Genomic DNA, 18,143 nt, shown 5'->3' with positions numbered 1-18,143 from the left:
AACAGGAAGGCCTGGGGTGTAAGGGAAGGAGGGAGCCTCAGAACACTCTCTGCAGCACAGATAGCTGAGGCCTGCGGCATGGGGATGCCCTCCCTGGTCAGAGAGGAAGAGGGGAGTCCTACACAGGACCGCCGAGGGATCTGAGCCCCCCCAAAGGGATGCAGCAGTGAAATGGTTTTTCAGTGGACAAGAACCACGTTAAATGGGGCCATTCAGAGCAGAACTTGGCCCCCCAGACCTAGAGCACCTTGATGGGACTGCCTACTTTGCACTCACTGTTCCCTACAGCATCCTATGACTGGATCCTTCTTGCCATCCAGGCCTCAGCTCAAATGACACCGCCCAAGGAGACCTTCTCTGACCACTCTGACTAAAGTAGCCTCCCTCTTCCCACCACCTCACCCACTACTATAGACAGATGATAAGAGTCATTCACTAGGGTGGAAGGAGATCTATTTATTGGTCTAAGTTATTTCCTACCATTTGACTTTTTTAATTAAACTTTCTCGTTTTGACATAACTTGTCGACTCACAGGTAGGTTTTTTAAAATAGAAATCTAGCTTAGTTTAAAGTTTATTTATTTGTGAGAGAGAGAGATAAGCACGAGCAGGGGAGGGGCAGAGAGAGGGAGACACAGAATCCGAAGCAGGCTCCAGGCTCCGAGCCGTCAGCACAGAGCCCGACGCGGGGCTCGAACTCACGAGCCGCAAGATCATGACCTGAGCCCAAGTCGGGTGCTTAACCAACTGAGCCACTCAGGCGCCCCAATTCACATGTAGTTTTAAGAAATAATCCAGACATCCCATGTACACTTTACCCAGTTTGCCCCGACGGTAGCATCTTTCAAAATCCCCGTAAAACATCAACCGAGATATTGACCTCCATACACTCAAGATACAGAATGGTCCCGATCGCCAAGAGGGTCCCTCCTGTTGCCCTTTTATAGCCACGCCCACCTCCCTCCTGCCCCACCCCCTCCCTAGCTACTAGCAACCACTCCTATGTTCTCCATTTCTGTAATTATACCACCTCAAGAACACGACGTAAATGACATCATACAGTATGTAACCTGTTGGTGCTGCTTTTTTCACCCTGGCTCATCCAGGCTTTTTTTAGGTATCAGTAGCTCATTCCTTTTGTTTGCTGACTAGTATGCCATGGTGTAGGTGCACTACCACTTGGCGAGCCGGTCACTCGTTGAAGGACCTCTGGACCCTTCACAGTCATTGACCGCTACGCGTAAAGCTGCTGGGAACATTGGCGTTCGGGTCTTTGCGTGCACCTGCCTTCTTATTTCTTGGTGACAAATGCTCAACAGTGCCTGATCAAGAGCGCTGCGTCATATGGTCGTTACACATCTCGTTTTGTAAGAAACCACGAGGCTGTTTCCAGGGAGGCTCTACCGTTCTATATGTCCACCAGCAATGGATGAGTGATCCAGTTTTCCCCACATGCTCCCCAGCATTCGGTGTTGTCTCTCTTTTTATCTTAGCCCTTCTGATGGGTGTGCGGGGAGCCCCCGTTTCTCTTTGGTGAATCTTGATATTCCTTTATCACAGTTATGTCTCCGTAAGCTCTGTTAGAGCAGGGACCTTCTTGGTCTGCTTGCCGTGCATCCCCAGAGGTCAGGGCAGTGCCTGGCACAGGGAGAGACCCAGTGACTATTTAGGGGATGAATGCGTGGCCTGTGGGGGTCCCTGGCCCTTTTGAAGATGAGGAGGCAGGGCAGCAGCAAGGCCTTCACTCTGGGAAACCTCCTGAGCACCTGCACTCCCCGCCAGGTCCCTGGGGCCTCCAGTCCCCACCCAGGGCACGTATCGTGTGAGTGGCCCTTCTCACTCCTCCACTCCCATGGCACGTGCCTTCCCAAAGTGGAAACGTCCAGAAGATAAATGTGTGGGAATCCCCAAAGCTCTTCCCACTGGGGCATGAGGCTTTCAGGTTTTGTTTTCATTTTTATTTGCTTTTCACCATCATTGCACCAGGGTTAGGACCAGGCTTTTGCTAGGATTTACGCATGGGCCACAATCAAGCTTTGCCCTAAGCAGAGGGGGTCCTCGATGCCATGGCACAAAAACTGAAGTGGCTTTTTGTCCAGGTTGAATCTGTGGACTTGGGCGATGAGTCTGGCTCCCTGAAGGGAGGTGATGTCCTCTGGTGTCCTCTGTCCTGCACTTTTCCCTCCCGGTGGCTGTCACTGACCACACTTCATCCTAAGGGGTCTCAGAAGAGGCTTCTCCCTGCAGGCGATGCGTTTCCCTGAGGGTAACAGAATACAGACATGATAAGTTAACTAACAGTGTACTCGAATTTAATACTGAATTTAAACGTTTACTGACATGTGAAACAGCTCACCGATGTACATATATAGCAGGTCAATATTCAAAAGGAAAAAAAAAAAAGATCAAGATTTGCAAGTGAATAGAAATGCCATCAACTAGAACGAAGCCGGAAGTAAGGTCAGAAGGCAAGACATATGCCTTTAGGCCCCCATTCCTGTGCCAAAAATGGGCCACAAAATTTGGTTGTTAAGATTCCTAGAAGCTGTTATCGGTTTGCTCGGGCCGCAGTTAGCAAGAGCCACAGACTCAGGGGCTTAAACAGCAGAAACCGATTTTCTCACAGTTCTGGAAGTTGGAAGTTCAGGGTCACGGTGTCAGGCCGGTTTGGTTTCTTCTGAGGCCTCTCCCCTTGGCTTATCTTCTCCCTGTGTCTTCACGGGCTCTGCCCTCTGAGTGTTGCGTCCTCCTCCCGTCTTATACGGATACCAGTCATGCTAGATTAGGGCTGACTCATGTGACCTCATTTGATCTTCAGTCACCTCTTTAAAAGTCTTCCCTCCGAAGGGAGTCACATTCTGAGATCCTGAGGCTTAAGGTTCCAGCATACGAGTTGGGGCAGGCAGAGGGGGGACCACAGCGCCGCTCAGAACAGTAGCCAATAGTAGCAACATACTCATCCATTACCCGAGTCAGAGGCTTTGTGGAAAACGAAACAAAACAACAGAGCATTTACCCAGCAGGAGCCCTGAGTGGCGACAGAACACTCCCTTGCTTGGCCCTCGACTGAGGGCCATTCCTGTAGTGCCCAGAGCAGGAAGCGAATTCAGTGGAACCGTGCCCAGGAGAAGCTTCCACAACCTTGGCTAAATGGCGTATACTACCTGCCCATTGAGAAGCCTCAGGCCAAGGGCCTTGGGGGTGCCGGGAGAGGGCCCCGGGGGTACAGTGAAAAGCCCGCCTTGCGCGCTGGGCTCTGAATCGCAGGTGGGGTTTGGCCAGGCCGAGAGGGAGGAGGGTCGGCTTTCTGGTGGATGGGGAAGCCTTAAGCCAAGGCAGGGGTGCCGTGGCCAGCGCTCCCACCAGCCCGGCGGCCCCCCTCACCGGCCCCAGAGCTGGGTGTCCCCTCCCGGGACTGTGCCTCTAACCCCGGCCTCCTCTCTGTGCGTCCCTGCAGGGCTCTGGCTGAGAACATGGCCAATGGCATCGACGAACTCATCGGCATTCCCTTCCCCAACCACAGCAGCGAGGTCCTGTGCAGCCTGAACGAGCAGCGGCAGGACGGCCTGCTCTGCGACGTGCTCCTCGTGGTGCAGGAGCACGAGTACCGCACCCACCGCGCCGTCCTGGCGGCCTGCAGCAAATACTTCAAGAAGCTGTTCACGGCCGGCGCCCTGGCCAGTCAGCCGTACGTCTACGAGATCGACTTTGTCCAGCCCGAGGCCCTGGCTGCCATCCTGGACTTCGCCTACACCTCCACGCTCACCATCACCGCCTCCAACGTCAAGCACATCCTCAACGCCGCCAGGATGCTGGAGATCCAGTGCATCGTGAACGTGTGCCTGGAGATCATGGAGCCCGGCGGGGACGGCGGGGAGGAGGACGACAAGGAGGACGACGACGACGACGAGGATGACGACGATGAGGACGAGGAGGAAGAGGAGGAGGAAGAGGAAGAAGACGAAGATGATGACACCGAAGACTTCGCCGACCAAGAAAACTTGCCCGACCCCCAGGACATCAACTGCCACCAAAGCCCCTCCAAGACGGACCATCTCACGGAGAAGGCCTATTCCGACGCACCCAGGGACTTCCCCGATTCCTTCCAGGCCGGCAGCCCCGGCCATCTGGGCGTCATCCGGGACTTCTCCATCGAATCCTTGCTGAGGGAGAACCTGTACCCCAAAGCCAACATCACTGATAGGAGACCCTCCTTATCTCCGTTCGCCCCTGACTTCTTCCCGCACCTCTGGCCGGGGGACTTTGGTGCCTTTGCCCAGCTGCCTGAGCAGCCCATGGACAGTGGGCCGCTAGACCTGGTCATCAAGAACCGGAAGATCAAGGAGGAGGAGAAGGAGGAGCTGCCCCCGCCCCCACCGCCCCCCTTCCCCAACGACTTCTTCAAGGACATGTTCCCCGACCTTCCCGGGGGGCCGCTGGGCCCCATCAAGGCGGAGAACGACTACGGTGCCTATCTCAACTTCCTGAGTGCCACCCACCTGGGGGGCCTCTTCCCACCCTGGCCGCTGGTGGAGGAGCGCAAGCTGAAGCCCAAGGCCTCTCAGCAGTGCCCCATCTGCCACAAAGTCATCATGGGGGCCGGGAAGCTGCCGCGGCACATGAGGACCCACACCGGGGAGAAGCCATACATGTGCAACATCTGTGAGGTCCGCTTTACCAGGTGCGCATCACGGCCCTCCGGCGGGGGGCCGGCGGGGAGGAGGAGGAAGGGCGGGCGGGGGGGTGGCCCGTGACGACAGCAGAGAGGGACACGGAGGGCTGGGATGGAGGGGAGGCCCAGCCGGACCCCGGATGCATGGCAAGTTTATTCACTAGAAGGCATGCCAGGCCTTCCCTGGTGTGGCGATTTCCAAACTCTTCCTAAGGGGCTAAAATACTGTCTGAGATACACTCTTAGGCGGAAGCACAGGATATAATACAGATGAGGGCAGAGGGGTTCAAGTTCGGTCGGAAGCGAGGGGCCTCAGCTCCTAGCTTGCTTGACCTCCCTTCCCCTTCCCCACTGTGGATCCACGGAAGCCGCTCTGAGGCTCCCCTGCGGAGTGTCGCCTCTTTATCTTATTCGGGACGGGCAGGTCCTGGGGAGATGGGGAGGTGCTCTGGCCTTGTGTTTACAGATGAGCCATCCACCGCTCTGGTAAGCACATACAGAGGAAGATGCCAGAGCTGGGACTTGCAGGACAGCAAAATCTGTGACCAGGAGACTGTAGAGACCCCTGGAGCCCTTCCGATCTTCTTTTGGGATCCGAGCTAAAGGATAAGCCTCTTGTTTATGTTCTCCGCCTTGATTCTCCATGTTGGGTTAACTTCCTGCGGTTGTATAATTTGAAATTTGAAATCAATACGTGACAAGCCTTTCGCCTTTCACAGACTCCGTGCCGTTCAGCAAGCGTGTGTTCCGTACCCCCTCTGCGCGGCAACTTTCAGGTTCAAAGCTGATTAGTGGGATGATGTGGGTCAGATTGGTTCCCTGCTCGGTTTGGATGGTCCTCCTCTGGGGAAAATGGGGTCTGTCGGGGCTGTTTGTGGTCACTGGCGTGAGGCTGACCCTCCCAGCCATTTTGACGGTGGAGAAAGTTCTGGTGAGTGGCGTTGCCTCAGGGCTTGCTCGTTTCTTGCTCGTGTCGGATGTGGACAGAGCTCTGTGACCGTGGCTGACCGGACCAGGTCCTTTCCTTTGAAGATGTGCATTTCTATTCAAATCATATGCACTGGTTTGTTGGAGTCGATGATGTCCTTCTCTTCCAGGTCCTAGGCTTATTTGGAATGAAAATCCCCTGGTTATATAAGAGAAACCCAAGCACCCATTTTCTTACCTGCACTTCTTTTTCTTTTTTTTTTACTTTTTTTTTTTTTTTTTTTTTTAGCGTTTATTTATTTTTGAGACAGAGAGAGACAGAGCATGAACAGGGGAGGGTCAGAGAGAGAGGGAGACACAGAATCCGAAACAGGCTCCAGGCTCTGAGCTGTCAGCACAGAGCCCGACGCGGGGCTCGAACTCACGGACCGTGAGATCATGACCTGAGCCGAAGTCGGATGCTCAACCGACCAAGCCACCCACGCGCCCCGCTGCACTTTTTTTTCACACGGCCCCCGTCCCTGGCAAAGAACCCAGCCCGAGACCCACGCTTACGCCAGTGGAGCTGCCATTACCCCACATCCTCTTGGAAATTTCTCTTTGGGAACTGCTGGGGGTGCCTTCTCCTGAGCTTCCTCAGTGGGCCCAAGCTTTGGCCTTTGAGCATAGAGTGAAATTGTTTTGCGTCAAGTTGAACAGCATATCAGGGACGGTATTTTTCGGGCGTAAAAAGAAGATGAGTCTTACAAAGTCATGAGACCCGCTATCTTGGGTGGCTTGAAAACTCTGTTTGAAGTCTCCAGAGAAGGGTGTCGGAAATGTGTTCAGGTGACCGTGGCATTGCTGAAACGGCTCTGCAGCAGGCTCCTCTGGTGACTGTTTCGAAGGACGATGCTGACGGTTTCAAAGGTGGCCTTGGGGTCCCCGCACAGCTGCTTCTGGGAGGGAAACTCCACACCGAATCTCTCCCAGATGCTTTGAGCTGACAGTGGAGGGAGAGTCCCCAGGTGCGGAGGGGCAGGGCCCCCCCCATATCCCGCGTGCATCCCCTTCCGCCCTGCAATGCTGACCTCAGGGTGTTCTGCTGTTATCGCCGCATAGCAGCTGGACCCAAAGTTCCTGGGGATCACCTCCCCTGGGATATCCCTCACTAATGCCCCTGCCGCTCTGATGCCCCACCCCCACCACCTTCTCCTGAATTCACCCCTGTGCGGGGCCAGAACACCTGAACGAGGTGTGTGACAAGAGCACAAGGACACAGGGATAACACTGGGGAGATAAACTAGGGCACAATCTACACTGGAGTGCCGTTCACCCATCTCCAGCCTGTGACTCCCAGTCCAGGACCCCAGGAATGACTTCAAAGACGAGCACACTCTTCACAAAGCCAGGCCCCAAGTCCGCCAGAGTGCCCCCCTCCTGCCGTCCAGGGTCCGTGTCCCTAATTTCCCATACCTGTTCCCTTCACAGATGGCTGCCTCCAGGGCACCTCTCCCTTCAGGGGAGCCCCAGGTCTGTGGGTTCAGGGTGATGCACGTCTCAGCATGCCACATAGTGAGCCTGCCCAGGACCCCAAGTCCCTTCCCTCCAGGCCCTTCCCACACACAGCCTTCTGTCCAGGCCACGCCGGTCTGTGGGCCCTGCCTTCCCTAGGGAGAGGGTTAAACTTGCTCAGTCACTGCAGACAGACTTCTCGCCCTCCTGACACGAGAACATTCTCTGAGTTGGCCTCCTGGTTTGGGCAGGATATTGGGTTGTATAGGAGGGCTGCATTCCAGAACCCTCCCTCCCAGCACATTCCTGATGATCACTTAGGGGGCCTCTGTGCCTGCAGCCTCACCAGCCCTCCAGGCCAGACCGGCCGCCCGCGGGGCGGCCTTGCGTCTGCCCTGCCCTCCCTCCGGTTTGCTCCTGCTCTGCTCCGCCACAGCCATCTGGCCCCTGAAGCAGCTGCGTTCCTGCCTCCGTCAGCACCTCCCCTCACCCGGTTCCCACTGGACCCGGACCCTGCTGACAAAGATCAGACTTGCTCTTGGGCACTCCCTTCCCGGGGGCAGAGGAGCGCCAGGGTGGGGGGAGGCTGGACATTTTCTTGGCCTCCTCCCACAAGGGACCCTGGGGACTTTATTTCGTACCCTGGGCTGTGGCCGTCCGCCTGGAACGCTCCCCGACCGCCCTCCGGGTCACATTCTTCAGAAGAACTGGCTTGGTGCTTCCCTCCCACCCCTCCCGGAGCTGCCCTGCAAGGGTTCTTCTCTGTCTCCCACCAGCCTGTCCATGTAGGGCTTCCCGTACCTCTCCCTGCAGCCAAGTCCCCTTGCAGCCTTTCCACGGGGACCTTCTTTGTGGTTGACTTCCTGCAGCCACCACCCAGAACACCTTCCCTCCCTCCCTCCCTCCCCAGATGGAGGCACTTCAGCGGCCACTGAAAGCAGCGGCCGCCTTGACTCAGAATTCCCAGACTCCCTTGCAAGGCCAAGCCGCTCCTTGGGACCCGGCCCCCCAGAGGCTAAGGGAGCCAGGACCGGCCGCCCTCAACTCCTCCTCCTGGACACTATCTTCCCCTTCTTCCCTCGAACACAACTGGGCTTCTACTCTCTAGTCAGGCCTCCTTTCCCTTCTCCTTGATGTGACCCCGCTTCCCGTCACCCTGAGGGATGTTGGAGCGGCCTACCCTCTTCTTGCAAAGTGGCCCTTTGGCTCAGGCTCCGAGTTACGGCCTCAGATGCTGACTCCCAGAATCGCCACGCCCATGGGGACATCATTCCTAATGGCTTCAGCCACCGTGGTGGAAGGACCCAGGACTCCTTCCCACAGAGCCCATTCTGCCCCCAAAGCCTGCCTGTAGCTCTCATTCTGTCGTTCTCCAAGAAGAGAGATGAAGGCCTTCCCCGCCATGATGTTGTCTGTCCCTTGGCATCAGACCCTCCCCTCTGAGATGGTGCTCAATTTCCACCGGCCTTGGGGACCGTTGTCCTACACCGGTTGTTTCAGATAGGACACACCCCCGGAAACCGGGCAAGGCCTCAAAGGCTCCAACCAGACTATTTTCTTTGGCCCCACGCTGTCCCCTCCTAGCTCTGGTCACCCCGCAAGCACTTGGGAGTCCTTCTGCCTATGCCTCACACCCTGAGCACCACTCTCTGGCCAGCTGTGACATCCCCAGTTTCCACGGGGTCTCCTGCCACCGTCCCGTAAAGGCCGCAAGGTCTTGCCTCCAACAGCTGCTGCCGGCGTGAGCCCCGTGCTGGTCGCTCCGCACGCCGGCAGCAGTCTGCTCCCCAGACCAGGCCAGGAGCCTGGCTGCTGCTTTCTTCCCGTATTTTCCTTTTAGCCCTCCCACTCCTGGCAGCCCTGGGGACCTTATTAAGATAATGCAATGTCATTAGCAGTGGCAGCAGGAAGAGGGTTTGTCTCAGACCATCAGGTTACCAAGAAGTCTGGGCGGATGGTGCTGGGAAAGCATTATCGTGACCGGGAGCCCTCGTGGAGGCCGAGGCCCCCGGGCGAGACCCCGCAGCCCTCGCTTTCACTCAGGGGAATGAGCTCATGGGGACGGGCGCATCTTTCCCACGATAAGCTCTCCGGGCTGGAAGGGGGAATGCAGATCAAGGCTCGGGCACACGTGGCCGGGGCTGCTCCCAGTGCAGAGTAAAGGAAGGGGGTGGCAGACAAGGGAATCAGGGTGACCAAGAGCACGTTGGAACTGGAGTAGGGGGTCCTGAGAGCCGATCCGGCAGCTGCAGGCCAGCGGTCAGTCGACAAACATGCCATGAGCCCCCCGCTGCGTGTTCAGTGCCATGCGCCATCCGCACAGGATACAGAAGCGTCTGGCAGATCCTCACGCAAGCAGATCCGGTACCTTCAGTGCCGCAGACTGAGCGTGAGCGGGGGCTGAGAGAGCAGTGCCAGCCGGGCTCACGCTAAGCGCTGCTCCAGGAGGGACCGGAGGGCTCAGGGTCTCCGCGGACTGGGGCACCTTGGAAAGGGCACCAGAGTGGTCATCAGGAACCCCAGGCTCAGGGCCCTGGTTCTGCCTCTCGTTGCCTGTGTGACTTTGGCCTCCTCCCCTCTCTGAGCCTCAGCTTCCCCACGTGTAACGTGAGGGGCTTGGAGCAGGCGCTTCCTAAAGTTGCCCCCAGGCCCCTGATTCCGTTCACATATGGCCCGAGATCGGGGAAGCCGTGGACGCGTTACTGCAGCCTCTCTGCCCCAGTTTCCTCATGACAGTGATGGCGACACGTCCTCCATAGGCTTCCGCGAGATAAGGCGTAACTGCCGGGTGCCCAGCAAGCACCTGGTCCATGCTACTGGTTAGTACGGAGAGCCTTGGTTCCTCATCTGCAGTAGCCGGGACCAGTGCTCCTCGCCCATCCATGTGCTCCCCCTGCATCATCTTCCAACGAGACAGGGCTGCAGGAGCCAGGGACAGGGAGGTGGCTCTGCAGAGGGACAGCTCAGGAAAACGGCACACGTGATGGCCCCTGCCCTGGAAATAACACGCACAGAAAATAAAAGCAGCAAAGCACCTCTGAGCACTGTTTTTTCATCTGCCGAGAGTACCCGTACGGTCGAAAGGGGCCACAGTACGGAGAGAGAGGCTTGGCTCCCGGAGCTCACGCCCTGCAGGGGGGGGGCAGGGAAGGGGAGACAAATCTGATACCTATGGGGTCATTTGGGAACAGGAGACGGTGATGCTGACACGTTGTCTTCTGTTGCTCCCTCCTTGCCCCTCAGTGACCTAGCTTGAGGTACAGTACTCAGGTCGCAGGTGCTCTGGAAGGCGAGGGCGAAGGACGGGGCCTGGGCGGACAGGGAAAGGCTTGTAGAGGATTGCCCTTGAATTTGACCTTGAAAGGTGGGCGGGAGCGGGAGGAGGGGGAGTTGGGAGTGGGAGACATTTCAGGCAGGGCGGTTTGCAAAAGTAAACTGAGAAAGAGGTGCAGGGAGGAGGGGGGCCGGAGCCAAGGGCTCACGGCTGGAAAGGAAGGAGTGCACACGCTGACATCCGGGGTTGGACCTCTGGTGGGAGCCCAGAGATGGAGCGCTGGCGCGGGAACACGAGATCTGCGCAGAAAGGGAAGGACACAGGGTGTACCAAACATCCACGTCTCACAATATGGCAGGCTCCGCATTGGAGGGAGGGAAGCCTGGAAGCCCAGCTCGTGCCTGCGGGTGGCCGGGGTACAGAGTGACCAGAGCACAGCCTGCTAGTGGAGCAGCATATCCATGCGCTGTGCGGGTGCGTACTGTGGGGGCCGGGGGCTAGCAAGTAAGTAGGTGGGTGATCTCTTTTTTCCCAGCTTCGTTGAGATATAACTGACGTCTAACATGTAAGCTTATACAATGTCGTGAGACCACAATAACGTGGTGGTGAACACGTTAATACATCCATCACCTCAGATAGGGGTAAAACCACCATAATGCGTGAGGCCAACTAGCGAGAAAGAGATTCAGTGTAAGCCCATTACCCAGAACACCCAGAATATCCGAACACTTACAGAACACCAGAGGTCACAATGATGCAGCCCAGGGTCCCCCCGCCCCATTGTAGAGGTCAGGAAACTGGGGCCCAGGGCAGCTAAGGACCTGGTCTAGTTCTTGGAGTGTGGCTGGCCCCGGGCCTGTCAACACGCATGTGCATTATATCCACGCGCAAAGGTCGTTACAGGAATAAGGAGGAGACGTGACCTTAGAAAGCCATTCCCTCTCTGTCCTCGCTTTCCTCATCTTGAGAGTTAAGGGATTGAATGAAATCAGTATTTTCAAGGTCCTCGCAAATATACTGCTAAAATGCAGGTTACTGGGCGCACTGACTCAGACTGTGAATCACAACATGTTAATGGGATCCTGGTAGACTGGATGATCTCTAACTTTCTTTTCCAGGACTAACATATCATAAGCTTTGCAGCTCTACCCTCCACTGCTCCCACAAAAGTCTCTATTAGGGACAGCCAGCTCCTGCCCAGGGCTGAGCCCCTCCCAAGGCATGCCCCGGTCTTCTGGCCCCAGAGTCCCAAAGCTGGCTGCAAATGCCCTGTTTTGATTGTTCTAGTCTGCACTTTCTGAGGCAGCCCTGACTCCCTCACAGGCTGGAAGTCCCCGGTTTGAAAATCTACCCTTTCTCAACCTCAGAAGAGCTTGCAAACAAACCATACCTCAGACTGCTCCCCACGCTCCTTGGCCCCTCGTGCCTAGACACCTTTGGGAAAGCTGCTTGACTTCTCTGAGCCTCAACTCTTCCTCTAAGTGAGGAAATTATTCTGGGTATGTTGAATCTAACTCATACAGACTCAGCTTCTCTCATCAGTCCTGGACAATAGGAACTGATATCTGGCCCCAGGTTCAGTTCTGCACAGAGAGGTTAAGTAACTTTCCTGAGGTCACCCAGAAGGTTAGTGGTGGGTCCGTAGCTGCAGCAGGGGCTCCCAGACCCCTAATGGGGGCCCCACTCCTACACTACAACTTGCCTCTAAATAACAACCTCCAAGGGTCATTGAAATGGTGTAGTCGTCTGCCCATAGCAGGTGCTCAGTAAAAGAAAGTCACCTTCTCAGCACTTCCTACACATGCCAGCTAACTGCTGCTAAGATGTGACTTAATCTGGATGCTCTAATGAAAAGCTTGGGAGACGTTGTGGATATTTACAATGGACCCTTAATATCTAAAGATTTACCATTTGCACCGTCCATTATTTGAGGGTGACCCTCAGCATCAATACTAATTATGTGCAACAGTGATTTTGAAAAATATCCACCTTATAAGGTTATGGTGGGATTAAGTGAGTTGATATACTTAAAGCCCCACTGATGACTCCAACGGAGTCCTCCACCGGGCCCTGGTGAGGACACAAGTCCCGTAGCCAGTGAGCGCGCCCAGCTGACCACCTGACATCGGCATTTCCCTGAGCGCCTAGATGAATGTGTGAGTCCCAAGACACGTCCCTCATGACTAGATCGCGTTGCTGTTGGGGCACAAAGGGCACTGTGCACCCCACTTCTGCAGCGGTGAGGAAAGAGGCGTGAGTTCTAGCCTCGGCTCTGCCATTACTCTCTGGGTGGCCCTGGCGAGGTCCCCTCCCTGGGCCCCAGTTTGCCCACCAGCAAAGGTGGCTCTCAAAGTGATGCGTGGACCCATGGACCCGCAGCACCAGCAGCGGCATCTGGCAGCTTGTTAGGAACGCGTGTTCCCTGCCCTCTCCGCCCAGGGACCTCCCAAATCACCATCTCCGGGAGTGGGGCCCAGCATGCTGCTTCATCAAGCCCTGAGAGCCGTGCTTAGGCAGGCTCAAGTTTGAGACCCACTGGCCCCTATGCTCGCTTAAGCCCCTTCCTGTTCAAACCCCCCAGTCACCTGGATGAAATGTGGGTTATAGACACCATAAGGGCAGTATGCTGTGGCTAGGGAAGGGAGCGTGGGATGTCACAGCAGGGTGCCATGCAGCCTGGGCGCAGCTGGTGGCTCGTGGGAGGGGCAGGGACGGAGAATGTGGAGGAGAGGAGGGTCTGGTGTGCAGGGACACCTGCCGGCTTCGGAAGCTGCATTCACTTCCTCCTCCCTCCCCCATATCCATCTCCCAGGTGCCCTGTGCCTTCCTGGTAACACAGGTAGAAGGGGTGGACCCGTCCTGGTCCTCCCCTGCTCTCTGCCAGTGTACCTAAGAATGTCCTTTTCTCTCCTGCCCCGCCCCTGGGGAAGCAGTCCAAAAATGAGAGCCAGTGAGACCTCTAGCGGCCAGGGGACACCAGGAGACCAGGACCTGCTCCTGCTGTCCTGCGGTTGGTTATATTGAGCATGGTTTAAATCTGGCCATTTCAGGGCGAATGCCTGGGCTCTGCATCTGTTCTGACCTCAAACCCGAGGCAAAAATTACAGACTGATGCCCCACCCCGGGGCCACACCTGCGGGGAGGAGGTAGGAGACAGGACGCAGAGCTCGTTGGCCTGCCAGGCCTGGTGGGGGAAGGCTGCGGAAAGACCCCGAGAGGGGTTCTTGCAGCCCACCTGAATCCACTTCGGCCAGGCTGGAAGGCTCCTCTAGCTGCCTTGTGCAGTGCTCGGTCTTTAGGAAGACAGCCCCGTGATGTCAGTGTTCCTTGCGAGATCACCAGGAGGTGTGTTGAATCTAGTCTGACACAAACCCGGATTCTCTCCGTCAGCCCCGGACAGTAGGAACTGTGTCTAATGCTAAATTCAGCTCTGTGCAGAGACGTCGAGTAACTTGCCTAAGGTCTTTCAGCATGTTCGCGGTGGGTCTGCAGCTGGAGCAGGGGCTCCCAAACCCCAACGGAGCCCCACCTTTACACCATACCTTCCCTCTGAATAATAGCACGTAAATCCTAAAAAGCTTTGCCCTAGATTAGGCTACATTCTTGTCGCACCTGGCTCTTTTGTAAACCCTGGAATTCTCTGCAGACAAAGAGGAAAGCCCACAGCTTGGGATGCGAAACCACAGTGCAGGAGACTTGAACGAGGTGTGCCCGGCTTCTGTAGCCTCCCAGATTAGTGCCGAGGACAGACAGATCTCCAGAGCCCAGGGGCCAGGATGGGGCAAAGGCACAGGAGGAACAGGAGGGAAGACCTGCCTGGAGACAGTGGGCGCGAAATTAAGGCGCAAGGCGGTGTCAGAGGTCGCCACACCGCGCAAGGGCTAAGGACAGGCTGCTGACTTGTGGGGAGAAGTGTCCCCGACAGGCGCATTTTCCAACGTGCCAGCCGGGCCTCCGACAAAGGGTGCGGCTTCCTTACTCGGAGCTGACGAGTAAGCGGGGTCCTGGAGGGAAGGAGGCCTTTCGGGACACCGCTCCTTTTCCAGCCCTCTGATCCAGGTGAGTAGCCACACCCGTTTGCAGTGAGGCCGCGTTTGCAAGTAAACCCTAGCACGGGGCCCGTTTCTGGCGTTGGACGCCACGGCCGTGGCCAGCTGGAGCGGGTTGTGGAGGAAGGGGGAAGGGGCTGGGGGGCGCGGCTCCCGGGGTTCCCCGCGGGGACTGACCGCCGCCTCTGCGTTTGCAGGCAGGACAAGCTGAAGATCCACATGCGGAAGCACACGGGGGAGCGGCCCTACCTGTGCATCCACTGCAACGCCAAGTTCGTGCACAACTACGACCTCAAGAACCACATGCGCATCCACACGGGCGTGCGGCCCTACCAGTGCGAGTTCTGCTACAAGAGCTTCACGCGCTCCGACCACCTGCACCGCCACATCAAGCGCCAGAGCTGCCGCATGGCCCGGCCCCGGCGCGGCCGCAAGCCCGCCGCCTGGAGGGCCGCCAGCCTGCTCTTCGGGCCCGGAGGCCCCGCGCCCGAGAAGGCGGCCTTCGTGATGCCGCCCGCGCTGGGCGAGGTGGGCGGCCACCTGGGCGGGGCGGCCGTGTGCCTCCCCGGCCCCAGCCCCGCCAAGCACTTCCTGGCGGCGCCCAAGGGCGCGCTGAGCCTGCAGGAGCTGGAGAGGCAGTTCGAGGAGACGCAGATGAAGCTGTTCGGGCGCGCGCAGCTGGAGGCCGAGAGGAACGCGGGGGGCCTCTTGGCCTTCGCGCTGGCCGAGAACGTGGCGGCCGCGCGGCCCTACTTCCCGCTGCCCGACCCGTGGGCCGCGGGCCTGGCCGGCCTTCCCGGGCTCGCCGGCCTCAACCATGTGGCCTCCATGTCTGAAGCCAACAACTAGGCTGGTCTTTGTCGATCCCAGTCCAGCGGCCCTTGCCCCCTCTCCCACCAGGCGTCCCCTGCCCTACCCAGTGGGTCTGGACTGTTTCTTTCAAATCACAACGGAAAAGAACGAAAACGTATTAGCAGCAGCAGTGGTATTTTCTAGGCCTCCCAAGGCCTCCTGCATCCCTTTTGGTGGTGTCTGAGGCGGGCATCTCCTCCCACAGGGCCTGGAGCCCAGGGCCTGGCCTCTACCTGGCTGTCTCTCCGGCTGTCACACACAAACTCACAGGGACCTGTGCCCCGAGGCGGCCACACCCTGGGTGCCCAGGAGCACTCTGGAGCTGTGTGTGGGGCTCGATGGAGGAAGGTAGCTTGGCCAGAGGCAGACCAGGTGGAACAGGGACGAGGCCTACCGAGGGGCCTGGGGCGCCCATCCTAGCTGAGCCACCATTGTACGGCAGAGTCCCTGCTGACCGTGCTCTGGTGGGTCACTTTTCTCGTCTCCAGCCATCCCGGGATCCTTGTGGGAAATGCCCTATTGGCAGGGAAGGCTCCTGGAGTCCGGGCCCATTATTCCTCACTGTCCTGTGACCTTGGACGGGTCGGTCGTCTCTACCCTGCTCCGAAGGGGAGCTGGCAGTTTAGTTTCCCCTCTTGCACCCACCCCCACACATATACACACCTGTCCCGCCCCCACCCCCCCACCCCCACACACAAAAGAACTGAGAAGGTGGGAGCTTTGCACGCCTAAAGTCTCTGGTGAAACCGTCTATCTTGCCGGATTTAGTTTTCTCACATCCACCTCTCTATTAGCACAGGTGAGGAATGTGGCCACCCTAGACAGGAGTGACAAAGAAGGGCTGAGATGTGCCATGTCCACAGGCAGCTGTGGGGAACTCCAAATACTCCCCGCCTCTCCAGGCAGACAGGCCACCGTGTAAGCCAGGGCCCCTGGGGATGACTAGTTAGCATTGACTCCCTCTCCAGGGCTGTACAAAGTCTCTTGGGACTCCTGGGGCCAACACGGAAGGGCCGAGAGTCACCTCTTAACACCTGGCGGCTGCCCCACCTCTGCCCTGATTCCTAGAAACAGACAAAACACCCGGTTACCCAGGGTTTATGTTTGTTGTGGGTTTCTCAGGGCTCCGGTATTGCTGGGGATTGCCCCCTTTGCTGTGTTTGAACACCCTCAAGCCCTCCCTCGTGGCTCGGGAAGGAAGCTGGGTGGTTTGGCTTCCCTCGGTGGTGGGAGGCGGGGCCCGGCTCCAGTAGGGGGCTCTGTGAGTCACAGCTGCCCACACGCACGCACGCACGAATGCACGCTCTCCCTGGTTCATAAGCTTGCAGTAAGAAGGAAGACAGCTTTGCTGGCCCTGTGCCTTCCTCTTCTCTCCCCTTTCCTGCCCTCCATCCCTTCTCTTGCTGAGTTTGCCTTTGTTTCTCGGTAGTCCCGACGGTAGGAGGGTTCACCTGCATGGATTACCCAGGGCCGGTGTCCCCAGTCCAGGAGCTGCGGGCACAAGAGACTTCGGCTCTTCCTATCGCCTTGGCTTCTTCCTGAGCAAACACACACACACAAAAGAACAAAAAGGCCAGAGAAGACCACAGACTCTGTCACTCTCCAGCTCCCCAGCAGAGGACACTGACTCCACACCCCACCAGACACCATTCCGACCAGAGGAAACTGGTCCTGACACCCTTCTGTCTTCAGACACCATCCTTCTGGGCAGCCACCTCTTAGAGTCCTGTCTCTGTTTCTGACACTTGCTTCTGGGACCCATCAGCCAACATCCCCGTGTTCCCCCCCATCAGCCAAGGGGTTGGGGCTGACCCAAACTTTAAAAGAAAACAAGGAAAAATGAACAAATTGGAATCCAGTGGTGTTGGGGCTTTGTTTTTATTTTGTAAAGGTAATGACTTCTTATAAACTCCGTTTTTCAGACAACTGGTTAGTTCTTTTTGTTTTCTCTTGGCTGCAATTTGGAGTTGTATATTGTAAAATATCCAAAGATCTTGAGTACTGTATGATCGAGGAGAACTTGACGCAAATGTTTTGTGGGGGTAGGGGTGGTTGTGTTTTGTTTTGTTTCTTTTTCTTTCCTTTTTTCTTTCTTTCCTTTCTTTCTTTTCTTTCTTTTTTTTTTTTTTTTTTTTTTTTTTTTTTTTTTTTTTTTTGGTGTTTCAATTTCCCTGTCCCTCTGTGGGGAAGCTTTGGAATTTTTTCCTATTTATAACTCTTTTTTATGTGATTGCTTTCTGTAAAATGACACAACAGAGTTTGCCTTAGTGATTCAAAGGACAATCTTCCACAACTTTGGTCGCACGCCGCAGCCCACCGAGAAAAACTCTCAGCTAATTTTCTGGCCTATTTATTAAACAGTATTAACTGACTTGATTAAATTACCGAGAGTTGCACTTCTGTGAGAGGTGACCTGCCGCTAGTCGATGGGTAGGTGCTCGCTGTAAAAAAGGACGGGACGCTCGGGTGTCAGGAGCTTACAGTAAATGTCAAAGACACCTTGGCAGAAAGCACAAACCCGTATGTAGTCGCCTGAAGGCCGGTGTTCCGAGTGACAGAAAGCTGTGCCGGTCCGTTTCCTGGTTCAGGTTGACGTCCTCCTTCCAATTCTCGTTTCAGTTGTCAGTGGGCAGCTGCGTGGTAGGGAGGCCAGAACGTAATTCCTCCGTGTCTCCTGCCCTGCAGACCTGTGAGGCACTATTTGATCGTAAGCTTGCCTGTTGGGGATCCCCTTCCTTGCCATGGTAAACATGCTTAGGTACCGAATGCAGCACGTCTCCGGACAGGGCAAATCTGGGTTTCCAGACTCCTCCGAGCTGTGTGTCCTCGGGCTAACCACTTCCCTACTCTGGTCTTCCCTTTCCTCACCTCTAAC

General features: G+C 56.6%; 1 protein-coding gene across 1 annotated transcript in view; it reads left to right on the top strand.

The window, feature by feature from the left end:
- ZBTB7C (zinc finger and BTB domain containing 7C) overlaps positions 1-17,345 on the top strand; it is a 109,058-nt gene extending 91,713 nt beyond the window's left edge. The window contains exons 2-3 of the mRNA XM_042910240.1: positions 3,458-4,681; positions 14,614-17,345. Of these exons, the coding sequence (XP_042766174.1) occupies positions 3,474-4,681; positions 14,614-15,265 (1,860 nt within the window). The 5' untranslated portion in view covers positions 3,458-3,473 and the 3' untranslated portion in view covers positions 15,266-17,345. The remainder of the gene's footprint in view (positions 1-3,457; positions 4,682-14,613) is intronic.
- Positions 17,346-18,143: the final 798 nt, after the last annotated feature.

The sequence above is a fragment of the Panthera leo genome, chromosome D3 (assembly GCF_018350215.1).
Source record: "Panthera leo isolate Ple1 chromosome D3, P.leo_Ple1_pat1.1, whole genome shotgun sequence".
NCBI classification, from domain to species: Eukaryota; Metazoa; Chordata; class Mammalia; order Carnivora; family Felidae; genus Panthera; species Panthera leo.
The sequence above is the reverse complement of the archived record's forward strand: the minus strand, read 5'-3'. Positions and strand labels throughout refer to the sequence as shown.